Consider the following 21275-nt stretch of genomic DNA (forward strand, 5'->3'; position numbering starts at 1 on the left):
TTTTGCTTTGACCTCCCCAACTCTGTCCTGTAGGAAGAATCCCAACACATTCCACACCCATTCACTCCACAATTTTAGAGGCCCAGCTCCAACACAGACGGGTCAGTTCCATGAAGAAAATAAAGCATATTGATTGATCAATTCAATATGACACCCAAATCCAGGGGATAAACATACACACACACACAGAAACAAACACACACACACACAGTCAAACATTCTTGAGAATATTTATTTGGCATTCCATACAATCCAAGTTTACCCCCTTTTCCTGTCTGATTTTTTTGTGACTGGGTCGGTTTTTCCTTTACTTCCTGGGCATAAGACCATGCTGAGTACTGACATCCTGCATACGGTAGTAACTTTTTAGGAGTTCTGCTGTTTTAAGTAAGGTCCGATGCTCCCTCACAGTCAACTCAACATCTGGGAGTCCCCTAGAGAAACACAAACGCATGTCAAAACGCATTTCTCTCAGCCATACTTTGAAATGTTTTAATTGCAGGGCCCGCTGAGAAAAGGATATCCCTTCCCCATTTGTGATCTCTTAAACTTCCTCCTACCATGGGTTACAAACTGTTCTCCGCAATACCTGCCCCATTCCCAGTACTCTCTGTGAGGGGAGTCAGCTAACAAGATGCATTGTACACTAAAAGCACACAGAAATCTGATGCGGCAATAGCTCAAGGAAATCCATCAATCTAAACAATCCTTTGCGGTCTAGGACAGGGATGACCAGGAGGCACATTCAGGGAGCCCAATCTCATGGAGTAGGTAGGATGACTGCCGCTGGGGTTGACGGCCATGGAATCAAGGGCTACAGATTGAAGTGAATGATTTTCAGCTTCACTTCTCAGTGATTCTGGAAATGGACTATGCTCCCCTGGGCTTAAGACTCACAGCTATAACCTGCCTTGCAGTGCAGTCTCTAATCTGCCTTTTTCAGCCCAATGCCATGAATGTCCTGGATTCTGTCACTCTCTCTCGTCCTCTCAAGGAATTTCTACATATAGGAAAGCAGCCTCAATTTCTACATTTCTGAAACGAGCGTCCAGGCTCCCTGAATAGGCAGGTGTGTCAACCCCCTCATAGTGGGCATCAAACAGCTCCAGTTCCAACTGAACGGCTCACCTGAAATCTCTGTTCCCTCTTCAGGTGGCTTCATCCTCTTGTAGTACGGCAGGGGATTGCGCCACAGGTCCTTACATAGGATCTGTCAGGGGAATCAATCGGCAAACGCCTCATCAGGGCTCAGACTGGTGACCCAAACAGGTGGGAACACACCAGGGTCATTGCTGATGTTTCCCAGTGAGGACCCACCTCAGCAATCCTATTAGATCCTGCGAAGTTGTGGTCAGAAAACCAGTTGAAGAAGTTAAGGCTGCTGTTGTGGTGTCTGCGGCGATAGGCCTCAACTTCATAATCTGGATACCACTGAATTGGAGTGGAATGAGAAGCCCTGTATTCTACAGAGACAGAAAGTTTTGTGGGAAGGGGACTGGATCACGTTGGCAATGATCCACCCACCATCTTCCTTCCACTACCCATCCTGGGAGCCACCTGTCACCTGTGATGTTCACCAGATATTCCTTGGTAATCACTTTATTCTGGAAGTAGGGGTTACTCCGAAAGAACAACATGATCCTGCAGAGATGAACGGGATGCTTCACTTCTTCCACCTGTCAGGACAAGGTGGAGAAAGTTTAAATACCTTTTTGGGTGAGGTGCCAACTGTTGCTCACAGGAACCAATTATTTCCCTTACCCTCCCCCACTAAACCCTCTAGCCTCAGTCTTGCTGTCCTCACCTCCAAGTTGATCATGTAGCTCAGCATGTCTTCATCTTGGTCAGTGATCAGGGCTGACATCTGGGGGTGGTTTGCAATCTGATTTAGGTCAAAGAGGCTTTACATGCGGTGGAAGGAGAAGCTAGGAGCAACAGGGAAGAAGGCCTAAGAGCACCCAGAGGCTGGGGTAGGGGATTTCTCAGATCTGCTTCCACGTATGACCTCCTTTCGCCTCCCCCTACCCCTAAAATAAGGCCCCTTGGCTTCACAGAGGGTGTATAATTCTGAGGCTGACTGCACTGACATGCGGAGGTGCGATTTGCAGAGACTTGCTGGTGTCTGAGGAGTGGCAGAACCTGCTTATAGCCGAAGACGCCCAGTCCCAGATCGGACTAGAAAGGGGGAGCAATCACACTGCCTTAAAAATAGCTTGATGCACACAAAAACCTATTCTGGTCTGAACTCGCTTCTGTTCTTCAAAAACATGCCCCAAACGTCTGCTGCTCGGCATCACCAAGGGTTTCTCTGCCGCACGCAGGAAAATAGTACCCACGCCTGCTGCAGTTTTCCCTAGCCACATTTGTCCGGGGCAACTCACCTTTGTTCCCCAAAGGTGGCGTCACATCGATGCCAAGCTGCCCATAAGTTACTTACACTTCCCCGAGAGCACCTCTCCACCAGAAAGGCAGAAGAAACACTGAGAAGGATACAACATTGGCCCAGAAGCCAGGGACGCTCTGGATGACCGCGCCTCTGCAGTCTAGGTGGGCCTTGCGCCTCCGCTCCATCTTTTCCCTCTGCCGAGAAAAGGCCTTCCTGGCTTGGGCATTAACCGGCCCCAGCTCCACCTGAACGGCCAGCAGCTCCTCCAGTGCAGACTCTGGGGTCATGGGCCCAGGGCCAGGCTGTGCCCGCTGGGCCTCCTCCTGCGGCTCCACGAGGCCCTCCTCCTGGGCCACCACCTCCACCTCCGCCATTATGTCATCCAACACCAGCACCGCCTCCTCCCCCAAAGCCACCTGCTCACTCTCCACCCCGGCCGCCCCCTCCTGTACAGCCTCCATCCTGAAGACGGTGCCCTCCTCCGCACTCCCACTGAGCAAGGCCTATGCTGCCCGAACCGAGCCACACGAACCCGGCCGCAGCCTTTATTGCACCCAGTGGGTCAGCGGGCCCTCAGTGCGCATGCGCGGGGCTCCCGGGCGCCCCCTAATGGACTGCGCGGGAAGAGCGCGGGGAGCCGCGCTGCGACCGCCTTCCTCCCATGCTGGCCAATGAATGGGAGGGCGGTGGGCGTCTCCCTGGGCGGCACAGCCACTGGTGGGCCTGCATCTCCAACTCCCCCTAACGCCAACTCCTCTCCCCAAACCTCCTCCGAGAAGCCCTTGGAGCTTGTGCCCGGTAGCTCGGCATCCTGGGACAGACGGGCTGCGTGGCATTTGGAATTGTGGGCACGGCAGCCCTGTGTCCTGACATCCTGAGTGTGGCAAGCCATGAAAATCTCTATGTGTCATGAACACATGAAACATCTCTCTTCGTTAGGCAGGCCAGCTGGATGGTACGGAAGCAATACTGCAGATCCAGAGAACTCTCTCTGGTTGCTGGGGCCAGGTTGACAGGGGCGGCCTAGGGGAAGTGAGTCGGGCCGGGCACGTGGGAGGAAAGTCGCCTCCTTGTGCTAAGGTGAAATTGATCTGTTGTAGAGGCCAGAACCCCGGCACACACTATCGCAGGTCGAGGCAAATACAGGCTCTGCGTACCATGCTTCCTCCCTGAGGATGCTGCAGTCCAAGGAGCATTCCAAAGGGCCTCTTGTCCTATGCCCTGGGCACACCAGAGGCCGGCCGCCAGGGTTGGCCATTGATGACTTGCGCGCACGGTGTTTTGCAATGCCTTGCCGACCCAGAGGCTCCCGCACCCGCTGCAGTGGCTGCGGTGCCTGCTGGTGGTGCTCTGCAGGCCCAGGGCCTGGGCCTCTGGCTCCTGAGCTCCTGTGCACAGTTGAGCCTGCGGGGGAGCCGAGCCCTGTGGCCATTGCAGGATCTGCGGGTCCAGCGGAGCTCCTCAGGAAACCTGGGTCCACGTGGGTGTGGGACTAGGTTCTCAGCAGGGCGATGCCCGTGGGTTTTTAGGGAGGGTGTCTGTGGGGGATCGGTCCCCAAGAGCCTAGGGGTGCGGAGGTTGGGCTGGGCTGCGCAGGCCGGGATCTGTGGGAGCACACAGGACGGCACCGTGTTCAGGCTGGAGGCTCTGCTGTTGAGGACGGCCGGAGTACAGAGCAAGGAGGCGGCCTTGGAAGAGGAGGCGGTGCTGATGGTGGAAGACATAATGACTGAGGTGGAGGTGGTGGTTGAGGAGGAGACCGACGTGATGTGGCAGAAGGAGGGCCAGCGGGCACAGCCTGGCCCTGGACCAAGAACACCTGTGCCGTCAATGGACTCGCTGGAGGTCCTTCACTTGGAGCTGGGCTCCGTGAGTGCCCCAGGCCACAGGGCATCTCCGCCTTTTGGGCCAGAGCCATATCCTTGCAGCTTGCTTGTAGCAGCCCTGGGAACACGTGGTAGGCAAGGGGAGCCAAGCACAGCACTCACAAGGGAGAATCGCGGCGCCAAGGTCCCTTTCCGCGCAGCAGAAAGTCGAAGGGCACGTTTCCCTGGGAACGTCCCTGGAGGACGGGCAGTCTCTTTGCCATTGCCAGCCATTCAACCACCCCATGCTCTCGGTGCCCGTTTCCAACAGGCTCAGCCCAGAAACACAAGGTGCTTAAGACGGGTTCGCGGTGCATGGGGCTGCCGACCACCTCAAGGCAGGCACCAGCTCCCCAGATAGGCTTTCTTCCCCCTGCCGGCGCCGAACCCAAAGGGGTGTAGGCCTTGAGTCTATATAACCTCCTTTGCACCCACGCAATTCCCATGGGGAGCGCCAGGCACAACTCTGCCGCCGTTTCTTACTACAGGACTTCCCTCAAGTGGGCAGGCCCACCCCTCAGGGAGACTAGGATGAGAAGACAGCACACACCCGGACATCAGCAGAGCAGGTCCGGCACTCAGCACACAAAGGCCTCCTGCAGCTCATGAACCCGGAGAAGCAGCCGCCTCACACCACCCCGTGCCACCCCGCCCCTCCGCTCCTCAGCTGCAACCACCTGCCCACTTCTTCTTCCTCTCCGCTCTTGTCAGCCCAGGCCGTCTTGGCCGGGGTCCACCCACTCCACAAACCACCATAGCTGTGCCGTTGCCTCCTCGCCAGACAGAGACACAGGACCAACAACGGACGGTGACAGGCCAAATGTCTGGGAGATAGCCCTGCTTCACAGTCTCTGTGCTCTTGCAAAACTGCAGGGCGTCACGAGACTTGCCCACCCAATCATCTGGAGGCTTCCTGACCAGAGGTAGGTTGTTTGGCACACGAGATGTCGGCCTGGGCCGGAAACCATGATGAAGTCCTGCTTTGCTACATGATGGATTTGTAGGTCAGGCTGGGGAGCCTGGGTCGGTGGGAGGGGTCCAGTTTCTGAGTCAGTCTGTGGTCCCCCTGGGGACCAGGGTTGTCTCAGTGGGAGAAATGGAAAGTGGAAACTCGTGGTTCACTACAGCCCAGCTAGATAAGATGGTCGTATTGAATCCATTCTCTTTCTCCTTGATCAGGCAGGTGGAGGACCTCAGCGATCCCGGTTACCGGCGGCGGGATGAAGATTTCATGTCGTCACAATCTCTATTTCGACAGTGAAGTCATCATTAAGGAGTACTGTGTTGGCATCCTCGGTAAGGAATGCCTCCCAGCATGGTAGGGCAGCTGGTGTGTGGGAGGTGAGGTCTGGCATGAACCTTCCTGACTCCTCTCCCTGCAGGGTACAGAGTGTCTCATTCCACTGCAGTCCAGTGGTTCTGGGATCATGAAGGTCAAGCCTCCAGCTGCAGGCAGTACACCTCCTACCTGACCTTATCATATTGGAAGACACAACGGCTGAGCTTATCATATGAAAGACATCATGGCTGAGGTGGAGGTGGAGGTTGTTTGGCTGAATAAGACTGCCCGGGTTTTGGCAGGATTGCTGAGGTGGGGTTCGCCGTGGGGCATCCTGGGAAAGGACTTCGCTGGTCATTCCTTGGTCTCCGGGGAACTGGCTTTAAGCTGTGACCTGAACTCCCCTGGACTTGCTTCTGCAGTCCCCTAGATCATCAGCCAGGGCCTATGGCTCAATGCTTTGCAGTTCTATCCCATGGAGGGAAGGACAGCATTAGAGACAGAACAGAGAGGAGGCCAGGCGAGCAACCAAGGATTGGCAACTCAGAGGCCTTTGAGTCCTGGATCTGTGCCCCTCATGGAGAACCCAAGGATCATGGAGGAGACTGCAGTGAGCAATCCCAGGCAATCCATGGGTTGGGGGAGAAAGGCCCATCAGGAAATTATAACACCCACATGTCAGGATTGGGGAACGTTAAGCCACTAGGATGCATATGTGGCTAAAGTCAGTGGGTGAGAAGCAGGGCTTAAGGGATAGCTGTCTCATCATCACTTGCCAGCTCCATGCCCTGCCCTAAGATCTGCTACCACCTGGGGCTCATTTTGAGCTCAACCAGGGCCCTCTCCCTCTCCACGCAGATGTCCACCTGAGGCCCACCTAGGTCTATGCCGTTTTAGAATGTTTCTCCCGGGACTGTCTTGTTCTGTTTCCATGACCCTGGGCTGCCCTGACATGTGTTATCGTCTCTGACATCCTCCCTCCCAGTGCCCTGCCTTCCCATACAAGATAGTCCACCTCACAGGGAATCTGGAGGACCACACTGGGATCCAGTGTGCGGAAATGTTCTATTTTCTTCATGGACAGGTATTTTGGAGCTTCCTCAGGAGCTGGGAATGTGAAGAGATCGCAAAATGGTTGGGGACCTTCAGTGTGTGTCCAGGGAGGGAACCTGGCTGGCAAATAAGGGCCACCTGAGTAATGGCATGGAAATCCAGTGTCAGTTATCTCCTTAAAGACCTGCTTTGTTACATCACCTACTATTAATATAAAAGTTAATTTCTTACAATAATGAAAAAACAAATTTCAGTATGAAGAAATATAATTTATTGATAATTGTATGGAAGAACTCCTGACTGATCCATTTTCCATTGTAGTTCTTATGCGAGACTTGAGGTGTTTAGCAAGTTTTAACATACAGACAAAAGACTGGGAGAATATGTTCACTAATCCTTGGCAGAATTAAAAAAAATAATAAGATATCAGTATAGACAGATTTTCAACGAAGCTAGATTTGTTATTTGATTTTCATCTTAATGTTACATTATTTCTATTTGTAGTTCTAAAATACTCTTTCTTCTTTGAAATGACAGATGTATATGGTGGGATGTGTCAAGTGCCCTTGGTCCGATTAAATGAAACAATCATTGTTCTTTTGGAAACTGGAGTAGGGCTCACGTGTCAAGCTAGACTACAAAGTAGGCAGCATGCGGTTTGAGGAACAAGATCTTCTAGTGCCCGAGCTCTTTCTTCCTCTATGTACTCTATATCCTTATTTTGCTTTGCAGTTTACAATGTCATGTTGTTCCCTACTCCCTTCTTTCCCAAATAGAAACCAACTTTGAAAAACAATCAGCTTTCAGACATTTATCCAACTCACAGGCAAAGTGAGAGTGAACTGTAGGTGCTAGAAACCGCAATCCACTGCTGTCAATTTTATTTTCTCATGTACGTTAATCTCTCCCTCTCTACCACCTCAGTATACATATACAGCTGTGATCTAAATTCTTAGATTGCTTTTATAAATTAGAATTTTTCCCGTTGTTTACTCCCCTGACACCTACCCCTTCATTACTTTTCTCCACTAAGCACGCTGTACCCACTTCCCTCATTTCTTCCCACTGGCTTTTCAGTTCAGTTCAATTGGGTTTTGGTCTCATTCCACTGGAACTACTTTTATCAAGGACAGCATTCCCATCTGTACTATTAAAACCACTGGTTACTTTACCATTTTCCTCTTACTCAAATTCTCAGCTTTATTCTGCACATTAGCAACTCTCTGTTCTTCAAACACAGAGCTAGGCCAAAATTCTCCTATTTTAGAGGGTTGGCAGCTGTTTTTTTCCCTCTTTATCAATGGCTGCTCTTTCAGATATATCACATAAGACTTCCCTGGAGAAAGCTTCACTTAGTGCCCAATGTACAGTAGTTCTGTCTGTTATACCAACCGTCACTACTATCTGTTACTCTCTTTCCGCGTCCCAAAATTTCCTTCACAACATTTACGACTGCTTGTGTCTTTTATTTATTATCTGTCTCTCCCTCTATGTAAAGCTTCATGAAGTTGGGGACCATTAACCCCATATTCATTGCTGTACTTCCAGAACCCAGCACAGTGCTTTTTGCATAGTAATAAACATGCATGCAATATTTATTATTCAATGAGTAATACACCTTAATAATCTTGAATAATGATAAAGATTAATAATAATCTAGAATCTTAATAAAGTTGCATTGAATAATTTGATGGATAGATGAATGGCAAGAATCCCACAATATTTTTTACTAGCCTCAATTTGAAAACTCATGCCAAGACTTGTGGACTTTATCTTTACAATGATTCTTGCACCTGTCTCTTTCTTCCAGTCCTTGCTTCAACTTTCTTTACCCAGGCCACCATCATATGTTAGTTTAAGCATTTAATAAAACTCAGAACTCACCTTCTGTCTTCTCTTGCTGATCTTCAACCCATCCTATATATTGCAGTTAGTCTTATAACCTTTGTGAAACTCTGATATTATTTTCCTATGAAAAAACAACAACAGCAACAAAAACTTGCCTTTGTGTAGACAGTTTGTTCTAAACTTTCTATCCTGGCATTTATGGGCCTTGAAGACCTGGCTGTAACTGATACAAGCTCTAAATGATCATAATGTCCCACGTATTTGTCTAGCTCTTTTTTGTGTGTACTTCTCTTTTGAAAGATTTATGACTCAAAGTTGTGTTATTACAACATTTAATAGAATGAGAACATGATGAGGGCAGAAACATGGTATGTTTTCCAATCTCAATATTTACAGCACTCTATGCATATTTACTGAAAAATCATTGTGTGCCCCAATTCTTGACGCTCTATGTTCAGTATCAAATAGAATATAGAATATAAAAATGATCAATTGCAAACCCTATATAGTGTTCGCGTGTAACTAAAAATACCGAATTCTGTACATTTTGTTTAAGGCAATGGATATGACTTATTATCTGTGCTACTCTTAAATATTGTTGTGCAACTGGTGCCTGCAGTTTCCTGAGCCAAAAGACGAAAAGTTTCGTCCTTAGAAATTTTTCGACTAAAAACTCCTCCAAATAATAAGAAAACACTTAGCAAAAAAAAAAAAAAAAAAAAAAGGTATTGCTGCATGTGGTCTTTTCCCCAGAAAGATATGCAAGATATGAAGGGAACAATAGGATCAGGAAGTGTACTCAGAAGATGAAACTGTATAATGTGAAAAAACCCACTCTGAACAGTTCTGGCACAGGCTATCTGCCTGCAGGCCCTGGTATTGACCCTTAAGCATGCTGTTCAGAATTCCATTATAGAGGAATTAAGGTGGCCAAGAATATATGTTTGTGTGCGTGTTTGTATGTGTGTGTGTGTCTGTGTGTGTGTATGAGGGAGTTTCACTCTTTCTTATATATGTATATATGAGTGTGTGTATACATATACAGGCATATGTGTATACACACACACACACACACACACACACACACGCACACACCCCTACGTACAAGAGACAGAACCTCACTTTCTTGCCCAGACTGGACTGGAGTGCAGAAGCTCAATCTCTGCGCACTGCAGCTTCATCCTCCTGAGCTCAAGTGATCCTCCTGAACAGTCCTCTCACCTTAGCTTCTTCAGTAGCTGGGAACACAGGCACACACCTCCAGTCCTGGCTAATTTTTTGTATCTTTTGTAGAGACAGGGTTTCACCATATTTTCAAGCTAGTCTCCAACTCCTCAGTTCAAGTGGTCCACCCACCTCGGCCTCCCAAAGTCATGGGATCACAGACTTGAGCCACTGTGCCCGAGAACATATATTTCTAAATATTTCAAAATATTAATTTTGGCTGGGTGCGGTGGCTCACACTTGTAATCCCAGCACGTTGGGAGTCCAAGGTGGGTGGTTCAGGAAGTCAGGAGTTCAAGACCAGCCTGGCCAATGCAGTGAAACCACGTCCCTACTGAAAATATAAAAATTACTTAGGTGTTTTGGTGGGTGCCTGCAATCCCAGCTACATGGGAGGCTGAAGCAGGAGAATCCCTTGAACCCAGGAGTCGGAGGTTTCAGTGAGCTGAGTTCGCAGCAGTGCGCTCCAGTATGGACTACCGAGCTAGACTCCATTTCATAATACTAATAATAGTAATAACAATAATAATTGTTACTTGTATCATTCTGCATGAGAACAGTGTAATACAATTAAGAGCAGATGAGTACATAGGAACTTACTTTCATGGAATATTGTTCTTAACATAGTTGTTCTCAATTTTCAATGCACATAATTTTTCCTTCATGAATCTATAAGCTTGAGGTTTGAACACTCCACACTCAACACCTGTAGGGAATGCAAGTGAAAGCCTGCAGTCAGAATGTTACATCCTATTCCATGGGTACTAGCTGTTCCAGTGACATTTGTTAACATTTAGAAAAGGGTTGACATGATGTGCATAATTTTAATCAATCCTGGTGTTGTCTCTGAGTAAACAAAGTGCATGAGTGACATTGGAGATACTTCATGCTTTATCCCTGGATATATACTTATCTTCTAGTTTCATTTTTGTGTGTTTATTTTTGAGGTAGAGTTTCGCTCTTGTTGCCCAGGCTGGAGTGCCATGGCGCGATCTCAGCTCACCGCAAACTCCACCTCCTGGATTCAAGCGATTCTCCTGCCTCAGCCTCCCAAGTAGCTGGGATTACAGGCACTCGCCATCGTGCTGGGCTTATTTTGTACTTTTTTTTTTTTTTTTTTTAGTAGAGATGGGATTTCTCCCAGTTGGTCAGGCTGATCTTGAAATCCCAACTCCTAGTGATCTGCCCACTTCAGCCTCCAAAATTGCTGGGATTATATGCAGAAGCTACCGCTCCCGGCCTTTCTAAATTTTTTATTTATTTATTTATTTATTTATTTATTTATTTATTTATTTTGAGATGGAGTTTCAATCTTTCTTCCACGCTGGTGTTTAATGGTTAAGTGGTGTGATGTCAGATCACTGCAACCTCTGCCATTCAGGTTTAACCGATTCTCCTGCCTCAGCCTCCTGAGTAGCTACGATTACAGTCACCCCCACACCATGCGTGGATAATGTTTGTATTTTCATTAGAGATGGGCTTTTGCCATTTTACCCAGGCTGGTCTTCAAATTTTGACTTTAGGTGATCTGCCCGCCAGTGCCTCCCAAAATGTAGGATTGCAGGAGTGAGCCACCGTGCCTGGCCTTCTGTTTTCATCTTACGCCATGATTGGTTCATCTTCCAGCTATGCTCCAGTCACCCTGAATTATGTTATACTCACTTTGATTCCAATAATGTACGAGCTTTTTTGTGTCCAGGCTCTCGCACAGGGCATTTCCTGTGTTTGGATTCCCCTTCCCTTCTTGTCTGCCTTAAATACTACTACTCATTCTACTCTATCCAGAGCACTTGATGGTGCACATTCTGAGTTTCTAAGTAAAATACAGATGTATGTTACATAGATTTTTATGGAAAGAATCACCATAGATTTCATCACCTTTAAAAAGTGTCTGTGACCCCATAAATATTAAGATTCATTTGTTTCTGCCCATAATCAAACGTGAAACAGTAAAAGCATACACTGAGACCTCCTCATTTCCAACTGACCCAAACAAATTATCTGTCACAGATATTCTGTCCCTTTTCTCAGTTTTTATAGCACTTTATGTCTTTTTTTTCTTGAAACAGAGTCTCACTCTGTTGCCTATGCTGGAGTATAGTGGCATGATCTCCGTTCACTGCAACCTCCGTCTCCCGGGTTCAAGCAATTGTCCTGCCTCAGCCTCCCAAGAAGTTGGGACTACAGGTGTGTGCCACCAAGGCTGGCTAATTTTTTGTAGAGACAGGGTTTTACCTTGTTAGTCAGGATGGCCTCAATCTCCGGACCTCATGATCCTCCCTCCTTGCCCTCCCAAAGTGCTGGTGAGCCACTGCGCATGAACTACTTATCTCTCTTTTTACATCATTTCTAGTTGTCTCCCTTTGGACTCAGCTATCACTGAAGGCAGAAACAATGTCTTATTCACCTTTGATCACAGAACTTAGCACAAATGGATTCATTTTAGCTGGGAGAATGTTGAAGCTTAAATCAATGTGCCTGGAATTTAAAATTAGCAATTTTCATATGCTAAAATTCTGGAGGATACAGTGCTTGCATCTTCTAACTATTACCCATACATTTAAAATTTTGACAGTCATTGCCCATCTTCAGGTTGTAATGTGAATACCAAGAAATACAACATTTCTGCTTAATAAAATATGACAACCTTCAGGTATGATAGGTTAACACAGACAGAATCAGTGTGATGGTATCTGCTTCTCCAAGATAATTTTTTCCAATTATTTTATTTATATGAATTATAGAAGTGAAATAAATAAGTAAAACAAAGGGGGATAAATTGTTGGCAAATAATTAAAAAGTCTCAGAACATAAGGATGCTTATTTACAGATTAAAAGGCGAACACCTAGCAAAATAGCATGAAAATCGATGAAAGCAGACTCGTGTCAAGATACATCAATGTACAATTTGAGAACACTGAGAACAAAGAGAAAATGGTGTAAGTTTCCAGAGAGGTAAAAATAGGTCACGAACAAAGGATGAGGAACCAGATGATTTAGAAATTTTCAACACTGGCCAGGCATGGTGGCTCATGCATGTAATCCCAGCACTGTGGGAGGCCAAGGCGCAGTTTGGGAGGCCGAGGTGCACTTTGGGAGGCCAAGGCAGGCGAATGACCTGATGTCAGGAGTTTGAGACCAGCCTGACCAACATGGAGAAACCCCATCTCTACTAAAAACACAGAATTGTCCAGGCATGGTGGCGCCTACCTGTAATCCCAGCTACTGGGGAGGCTGAGGCAGGAGAATCACTTCAATCCAGGAGGTGCAGGTTGCGATGAGCTGAGATCCTGCCATTGTACTCCAGCCTGTGCAACAGGAGCGAAACTCCATGTCAAATTAAAAAAAAAAAAAAAAAATCTCAACACTACCGCTATAAAGCAGAAGGCAATGGATTATGGAGTTCTGATTTGAAAATTCTAAAAGAAACTGATTTCTGACATATGTTTTTATTTCCAAATAGACTAAAATCAAATGTACAAGGAGAAAACATAACATTTTTCAGACATATGAGAACTCGAAAATTTTGTCTCCAGGTGAACCTTTCCTCAAGAAATTACTAGAGATTTTTTCCTACCAAAAAGAAGAAGTAAACCAAGAAAGATAAAGATGTGAAATGCAGAAAACAGGACACACAAGAAAAGAGAAAGATAAATTCTTAAAAGGGTAGTGAATGTAAGTCCTAGAATGAGACAATTGAAACAGGCCTGGAGGGCAACCAGTCAAGACTGTCGTAGGGAAGCAGGCTATAAGAGAGTGTTCTTCAAGGTGGGAGCATTTATACAGCAATTGATGTGAATAAAAGTCTTGATATGAGATTTAAAAAACTACTAAAGAATTTTCAATTGAGTTAACACAAGTTGAAATAAAATTAAGTGGAAATTGAACAACAAAATTAAAACCACTATTTCTCAGCAATCCATGGATTATCATAATAGGAATTTAAATGTACTTAGAACTTCACGATACTGCAAATATTACAGATTAAATTTGTGAGTAGCAGGAAAAGTGACATTACAATAGGAGTTTAAAGAGAAATGTTTCTACAACAACTTGAAAATTAATGTACTAGATATTTAAATAAAGAACTTTTCTTCTGTTCACCTTTGTTTCTCACAGGGTACACTCGCTGTGTAGCCCAGGCAGGAGTGCAGTGGCATCATCTCCATTCACCACATCCTCTGCCTCCCAGGTTCCCCCTCTCGACTAGCTGGGATTACAAGCATTCGTCACCATGCCCAGCTAATGTTTTGTATTTTTAGTAGAGGCCAGGCTTCACCATGTTGGCCAGACTGGTCTCCAACTGCTGATCTCAGGTGATCTGCCCGTCTCAGCCTTCCAAAGTCCAAAGTGCTGGGAATACAGGCGTTAGCCATCGTGCCCAGCCAACTACAGTACTTTTTACCTAAGCGACTGGACGAGTGGAGTTGCTTTGTTTTTTTTCTTTTTTGACACATGGTCTCGCTGTGTCATCCAGGCTGGAGTGCAGTAGTCTGATCTTAGCTTACTACAACCTCTGCCTCCCAGGTTCAGGCGGTTCTCCTGCCTCAGCATCCCAAGTAGCTCGACCACAGGAATGTGCCACTAGGCCTGGCTACTTCTTCTATTTTTGGTAGAGACAGGTTTTTGCCATGTTGCCTAGGCTGGTGTCGAACTCCTGACCTCAAGTGACCCACCAACCTCGGCTTCCCAAAATGTGGAAATTACAGGCGAGAGCCACCACGCCCGGCCTGGACTTGCGGTTTTTTGACATAAAAAGAAAGCTGTGGAGGAAAAAGCTTGGTTTGTGGGAGCACCTGAGGTCAGTTTGGTTCAAAGGTTTGGGATACCTATTATCTACTGGCAGTGATGGTATGTTGTTAATGTACAATATGTTCATGCACATAGCATATATATATGCTCATCAGATGTTTTCAGGTAAAACAAATAGTCATTCCAGTAGTTTGAGCCATTACAGCAATTTCCACCAGGGGATTTCACAGTCGAATTCCAGTTGTGGGCAACAGTGATTAACATAATGGTTATTAATGAGAAGAGATTTTGAGACGTCCAGCCATGTTGAGATGTCAAGGCCTTGAAGGGATGGGTTTGGCATATTATGAAGAAAGAGTGCATTGGACTGGATACTAAGAAACACATTGAATTGTTTTTCTTGCCTCTATAACATGAAAGGACAATTAGAGATATAGAAACAATGGAACATTTCACAGCATGGCTTGACATTTCACTGAACTTTTATCCTTTTAAGCATATACAAAGTTTGTGGATCACACCCTGAGAGCTGAATTAGAGTGAGAATTAACTTCCCGGTTGCCAAAGGAGAACAAGGAGAATGAAGGTGTCCGCAGTTAACAGTATTGGATTAATTGAAATGAAGGTTGACAGACTTTTTTGGCTTTCCAACAAATTGAGTAAAGAAAAGGTAACTGCTTTTCTAATTTCACACATACACAATAGTGGATAAATTAAAAATTACACAACCCATATATTACGGGTATCTCCTAGAAATGTATATGTACATGGGCAAACTCACAGTGTGCACATACGTGTCTATAGCTAAATAAATACAAACCCATTGACCAACAGTTAGCAAGTTAGAAATTATTCTTCCATTTCACCATTGCCTTTCCCAGAATTTTGTCACAAATATGATTTTTCCACATATTTGACGCCTACTCTCTGGAGGGATGTCATGTATACACACAGTAAAGCTGTGAGATATCACAATGTTAGTGTCAGAGAAAACAATAACACCGGTTTTATAAAAGAGTAATTGTGAGGAGAAAGTTATACTTCACATTACTACAAATACACAAGTAGGATTTCATTAAAAGCTGAAATCAGTCAATATAATTTGTTTTTAATGTTTTATTTAAAATACTTAATTTCAACAGGATTACTCAAGGAAAATAACGGTAGTCGTAATAAATAATGAGGAAGAATTCCCTCTAATTGTTGATTATTTAAAATGTGAGTAAAATACTAAAAGACACTGTATAATGTAGTTTCATGAAGCATTCTTTATGGTTTACATAAAATTAATAGTCTCAATGGAATATTTGGAGACTGTGAACATTCCATATATCAATTTATTGTACTTTCACTTTATTACTTACTTGCGTATCATCACTGATGGAAATAAAAATGTGTATATTTACACATATGAAAAACGTGGATTTTTGTTTGTTTTCTAGTCAGAGAAAGTTACCAATAATTTTGTCTATATAGGAAACTTTTTGCAAACCCAAATTCTGAACTTTCTTTTCTTTTGAAGATTCTTATTTCAGTCTAGGTATGAAAAGGAATTGGCTGTGATCATTCTTTGATTTCACTGTTATTTGTGAGTTTCTGATACAGAGTTAGGAATGTACAGACTTTAAAACTTGCTTTCTTTTTCTTCGTCTCCCTTTGGACCTGTATATGTGATTTCTGCAGTAATGTGCACCATTATCTCACATATGGTTGCTGAAAGATACAAGCATAAATAGAATTCTTAGTTTCACTGAATCTTGGGGAACAGACAAGTAAAACTGAAAGATAATTATGGTATGAATGTAAGTAAGCAGTTTATCACAGAGGTACAATAAGGGTGAAAATCTATTTAAAAATACATGCCTCATCCAAAACATGAGGTAGTAAAAATGAAACATTTAAGTTGGCATGAAGAACAGTTTAAAAGTTGTGATTATTTCCGGTGAGAGCAAGTAGCTGAAACATCATGAGGAAGTCCTTCAAAGCTACATGTTGGATTGCTGGTCAGGATGGTAAGCCCGGGTCTGGGGAAGGGTTCTAAGATCCAGGTCAGTTTGAGGTGCTCCTGGAGCTCAGGGGTGTCTCAGTCGGGGAGCTAGGAAGGGGAAACGCATGCTTCACCCCAGCTAGAAGGCCACCTCAGCCCACCTAGATGAAATTGTCCCTTGGCTGTCCTCTTTCTCCTTCCTGGACAGGCAGGAGGAGGAACTCACTCATCATGAGTACAACTGGCAGGAAGAAGTTTGCCTGTCATCACAACATTTACTTTGGCAACGAAGTGCTCACTAAGGAGTATTGCGTTGGCATCCTCAATGAGGAGTGCCTCCTGGTATGGTAGAGGGGGTAGTACCTGGGAAGCTCGGCCTGGCGTTAGTCTTCCTGACTCCTCTCCCTCCAGGATACAGGGCGACTGGCTCCACTGCAGTCAAGTGGTTCTAGGCTCATTCAGGTGAAGGCCCCAGTTTCCTGCAGGGCACTGCCTAACTGAGCTTCCTCAGCTGGTTGGCTGACTGTGACTGCCCAGGGTATGGCAGGTTTGCTGAGGTGGGGCAGCTATGCGGCGTCATGGCAAAGGACCTTGTTGGACATTCCTCGGCATCGGAGGAATTGGCTTTGGACCGGAACCTGACCTGTCACGACCACTTTGCCCAGTCCCCGAGGTCATCAGCCAGGGCCTGTGGCTCAATCTCCTGCAGCACTACTCAACGGAGTTAGGCCCTCAGAGAGGGAACAGAGAAGAGGACAGGGAAGCAGCCCAGGCCTGGGGGTTGAGAAGCCTGTGGGTCCCGGAGTTAGGATGCACATAGAGAAGCCAAGGCTCAGGGAGGAGATTGCAGTGAGCAAACTCAGGCCATCATGGGCTGGTGGAGAAAGGTCCATAAGGGAACTGTAGTTCCCACATTTCAGGATGGGGGAACCCTAATCTGCTAAATAGGCATAATTAGCAAAGGTCAATGGGTAAGAAGCCAGGATCAAGAGATAGCTGCCTCATCATCCCTTGCTAGCTCCCTTCTCTGTCCTGAGGCGTGCCACTACCTGGCCTTCAGTTTGGGATCCACCAGGGCTGTCTCACCCTCCATACAGATGCCCACCTGAGGCCTGTCCAGGTCTACATCCTCCCAGAATGGCTCTCCCAGGCCTGCCAAGTCCCATTTGGATGAACCCAGGCTCTCCTGACATGCTTGTTCCCCTCTGCCATCCTCATTCACCCAGCAACTCCCCACCCACAAAAAAGGCAGGCCATCGCACAGGGAATCTGGAGGACCACACAGGGCTCGCAGGGGAGGAAATGTGAAGAGACAGCAAAACGGAAGGGGATCCTCTGTGTGTTTCCAGGAAGGCAATCTGGCTGGACATTAAGGCCCACCTCACTATTGCTGAGGACACCCAGTGTCTCTTGGCCCTGAGCATGTGCACACAAACACATTGTCTAAATGGCATTGACATCAATACTACCTGAGTGATCCTCAGATCCTATACAACCCCTGTAAAAATATCAATGACCCATTCTTCTTAGAAAAGTAATCTGAGAATCCTAAATTTCCTGTGAAACGGCAGAACATCCTGAAAGCCCAGAGCAATCCAGTAAAACGCACAAAGCTGGAGGCATCACACTACCTAACTTCATGATATACTACTACAAAGCTTTACGTACCGAAATAGGATAGCACTGCAGAAAAGCAGAGACTTGAGCTTATGAAAAACAACAGGAGCCCAGAACTAAGTCACTGCATTTGCAGCTAAGTCACGGCCTTTTCCCAAAGAAGCAACAACGCCCAGTGAAAAATCAAGTATCTTCTATAAACTAGGTTGGGGACAAACTGAATAGCCACATAAAGGAATTTACAAGTGGATAATTTATCACCAACCTCCAATGTCAGACAGGAAACAATAAAAATACCAGAACAAATCACAAGGAAGAAGCTCCATGGCATCTCTGTAGGCAATGATGGTCTCAAAGTGACTGCAAGAGCACAGTAAACACCATCAGAAATAGAGGATGTAATCATATCAAACTAAAGTGCTTCACCACAACACAGAAAACTAAAGAAACAGAAGGGGCATCCTACAGGATGGGAGCAATGATTGGGTCACCATAGGTCTGTTAATGGGTCAATATTCAAAGTACATAAGGAACTCCCCACAACTCAATAGCTTGAAAACAAATGGGCAAAGGCTGGAATACTCATTTCTGAAACTAAGACATACAGTTGTCCAGAGGACACACTAAAAAGTCCTCATCATCCCCAACCCACCAGGAAAATGCAAATCAAAACACAATGAGATTTCTTCTCACTTCAGTCAGAATGCCTATTTTCCAAAAGACAAGAAAAAAAAAAAGAAAAAAGAAAACCCTCATTTCTGGTGAGGATGCAGAGAAAAGGAATTCCTTGCTCACTTTTGGTGAGAATGTAAATTGGTGCAGGCATTACAAGAAGTTTTATGGGTTTTATTTAATATAAACAGTCTTCAAAAATCTACAGGTAGAACCACCCACCATATGATCCAGCAAATCAAAATACCCGGGCACGCCCACAAGTACACAGATCAGTATGTTGAAGGTGTGCATGCACCCATGCAAGTATTGTTGCACTCATTACATTTTCCCTAGAGCCAAAATAACGGAAGCAACCTGAGTGTCCCTCAATTGATGAGTGGATTAAAAAAATGGGGTAAATACACCTACGCGGAATGGAAAAATGTAATGCAATAATAAATAAGGAAATCCTGCCAGTTGTGACAATGCGTGTGAATCTGCTGAATGTGTGCATGCCATTTTGTTAAGTCACATAAGCCAGGTATCTGAAAGGCAACTAGCACATGACCTCATTCTTATAAGAAATTGAAAAAGCGGACTTCACAGAGGTAGTGACTCCGAAGGCGGGGGTGAAGAGGGTGCACTGAGGAGATGCTGGATCAAGAATTCATATTTCTACTTAGAAAGGAGGGATAGGTTAAAAATATTTTCTTCAGCCTGCTGACTATAACTGGTGATAATGTATTCTTTCTCTAACAAAATTCTAAGACAGTGCATGTCAAGTTTTTTCACAACAAAAATGACAAGTATGTGAGATCACGCATATGTTGATTAGCTGGATGTATCCAATGCATAATATATATGACCTTTTGAACAACACTCCTTATGTTATAAATATGTATCATTTCATATGACAGTTTCAAATAAACATACAATTTTTAAAACGCCTTAAGAGAATAAATGTCAATAAACTATTTTATTATAAAGCGGTGCTTTTCATTTCTATCAAAGTCTTTTTCATGACACAGGAAAGAATGCAACATCGTTTGGTAAGTTAAGGAAAAATATATATGTGCACATATATATATATATAAATTTATAAATATGAAAATCGCAATGAATGCTGACGATGAGTTGAAAGATAGAAATTAGAGGCACGGAGACTACAGTCCATGAATTGAAACCTTCACTGCATGTTTGAAAAGAAGACGTGAGGAGGTAGAAGAAAAAAGCAAAAAACTCAAAGCCATGCCAGGGCCATGGGTCACACCTGTCATTCCGGCACTTTGGTAGGCTGAGGTGGGAGGATTGCCTGCACTCAGGAGTTCCAGAGGAGCCTGGGGCAACATGGGCCCATATCCAAAAAGTAATCAATTGCTAAATTAATACATAGCTGGGAAGGGTTGCATGCACCTCTAGTGCCAGCTGTGTGAGAGTCTGAGTTGAGAGGATCACATGGGTGTGTGGTGTCTGGGATGCAGTGGGCTAAGACCCTGGGGCTGCTGTCCAACCTAGAAGACAGAGTAAGACCCATTCTCGGAAAACCAACAAAAAAAGAGTCACATTCGGCAAATTAAAACTACGTAGTGTGAGGAGAATCAAAATAAATGAAACATCATTAGAGCCTACGCGATCCGATGGAGGAAACCAGCTTTCACATAATAACAGCGCCAGATGGGGAGAACAATAAGAAAGGGCAGAGAGAACACTGTAAGTAATAATACACCAAACTCCCCAAATGACTTAAAAGACATAAATGTAAAAAGAGTGCTCCTTTTCCATTCAAAGCCCTTAATAACAAGTGCAAGTGTCTTTTTCTGAATCCCTGACATGCATTCAGCTAGCCTGAACCTCTTGGTGAAGTTCCCAGACCACGATGTGCCCTTTCTATATGCTCTCATTTTCTTATTTCCTATCACTTATCTGTAGCAGGTCATAACGAATCATGATTGTTTGACATTCTTTGACACAATGAATAATTCAGGTATGAGTTCATTAAACAATAGTTTATGACATGTCGTGAAGAAATTCTGTACGCATGATGTTGGTTAAAAGATAATACAAAACTGAAATGGAGGAAGAAGAACATTTTCTACGTTTCATCATCGTGCTTGTGTTTACGCAGCATGTATCTACGAACTATAGCTGCCTGCTGGAAAATCATCTGACACAATCACTTGAAAGTTCTCCTTCCGCTTGGGAGACCACAGGCATACCCACTTTTTCACTTTTCCACCTTTTCGATACACTGAGCGGGATGAGTGGAATCCATGGGACTTTTGGCTTTGCTGCAATGCTCAGTATTTGTTTTTAACACTGTCATTGCTAGATTGGCCTGAAATAAACCGTTCATTATGGCTCACAAAAAGAACTCATCTCTTTCAGCTCAGAGTCTTTCAAAGAGGAATTTCATCCAGACATTCTGATGTCTGACGCCACTGCCAAGAGATTCAGAATTACAAACTAAATTCAGATAGAGAACAGAAAGGTAGATGATACAGACGGAGAGAGTGTGGTGGGGAAGGAAGGGAAAGAAGAAAGGAAGGGTGTAAAGGAAAGGAAGGAAGAAAGGAAGGGAGAGAGAGTGACAGATGTTCAAAGACACAGATA

At 45.1% G+C, this 21275-nt stretch overlaps 1 protein-coding gene across 1 annotated transcript; it reads right to left on the reverse strand.

Moving 5' to 3' along the window:
• Positions 1-213: 213 nt before the first annotated feature.
• LOC129025814 (testis-specific Y-encoded protein 3-like) lies at positions 214-3004 on the reverse strand. The gene is made up of 6 exons (XM_054473379.2): positions 2494-3004; positions 1805-1882; positions 1565-1676; positions 1318-1463; positions 1129-1210; positions 214-434 (listed from the first exon to the last, which is right to left on the reverse strand). Exons 1-6 carry the CDS (start codon positions 2845-2847, stop codon positions 412-414), a joined length of 795 nt encoding a protein of 264 aa, XP_054329354.1. The 5' UTR covers positions 2848-3004; the 3' UTR covers positions 214-411.
• Between the last annotated feature and the right edge of the window lie 18271 nt (positions 3005-21275).

The sequence above is a fragment of the Pongo pygmaeus genome, chromosome Y (assembly GCF_028885625.2).
Source record: "Pongo pygmaeus isolate AG05252 chromosome Y, NHGRI_mPonPyg2-v2.0_pri, whole genome shotgun sequence".
NCBI lineage: Eukaryota > Metazoa > Chordata > Mammalia > Primates > Hominidae > Pongo > Pongo pygmaeus.

What these genes read in the sequence shown, in the direction of transcription:
- LOC129025814 (XM_054473379.2), bottom strand. Translation starts at nt 2,847, where the DNA reads ATGGAGGCTGTACAGGAGGGGGCGGCCGGGGTGGAGAGTGAGCAGGTG. An exon ending in CTGGCTTCTGGGCCAATGTT is followed by an intron (nt 1,883 to 2,493) that starts GTATCCTTCTCA and finishes GACCTAAATCAG; the next exon opens with ATTGCAAACCACCCCCAGAT. An exon ending in ATATCTGGTGAACATCACAG is followed by an intron (nt 1,464 to 1,564) that starts GTGACAGGTGGC and finishes CTGTCTCTGTAG; the next exon opens with AATACAGGGCTTCTCATTCC.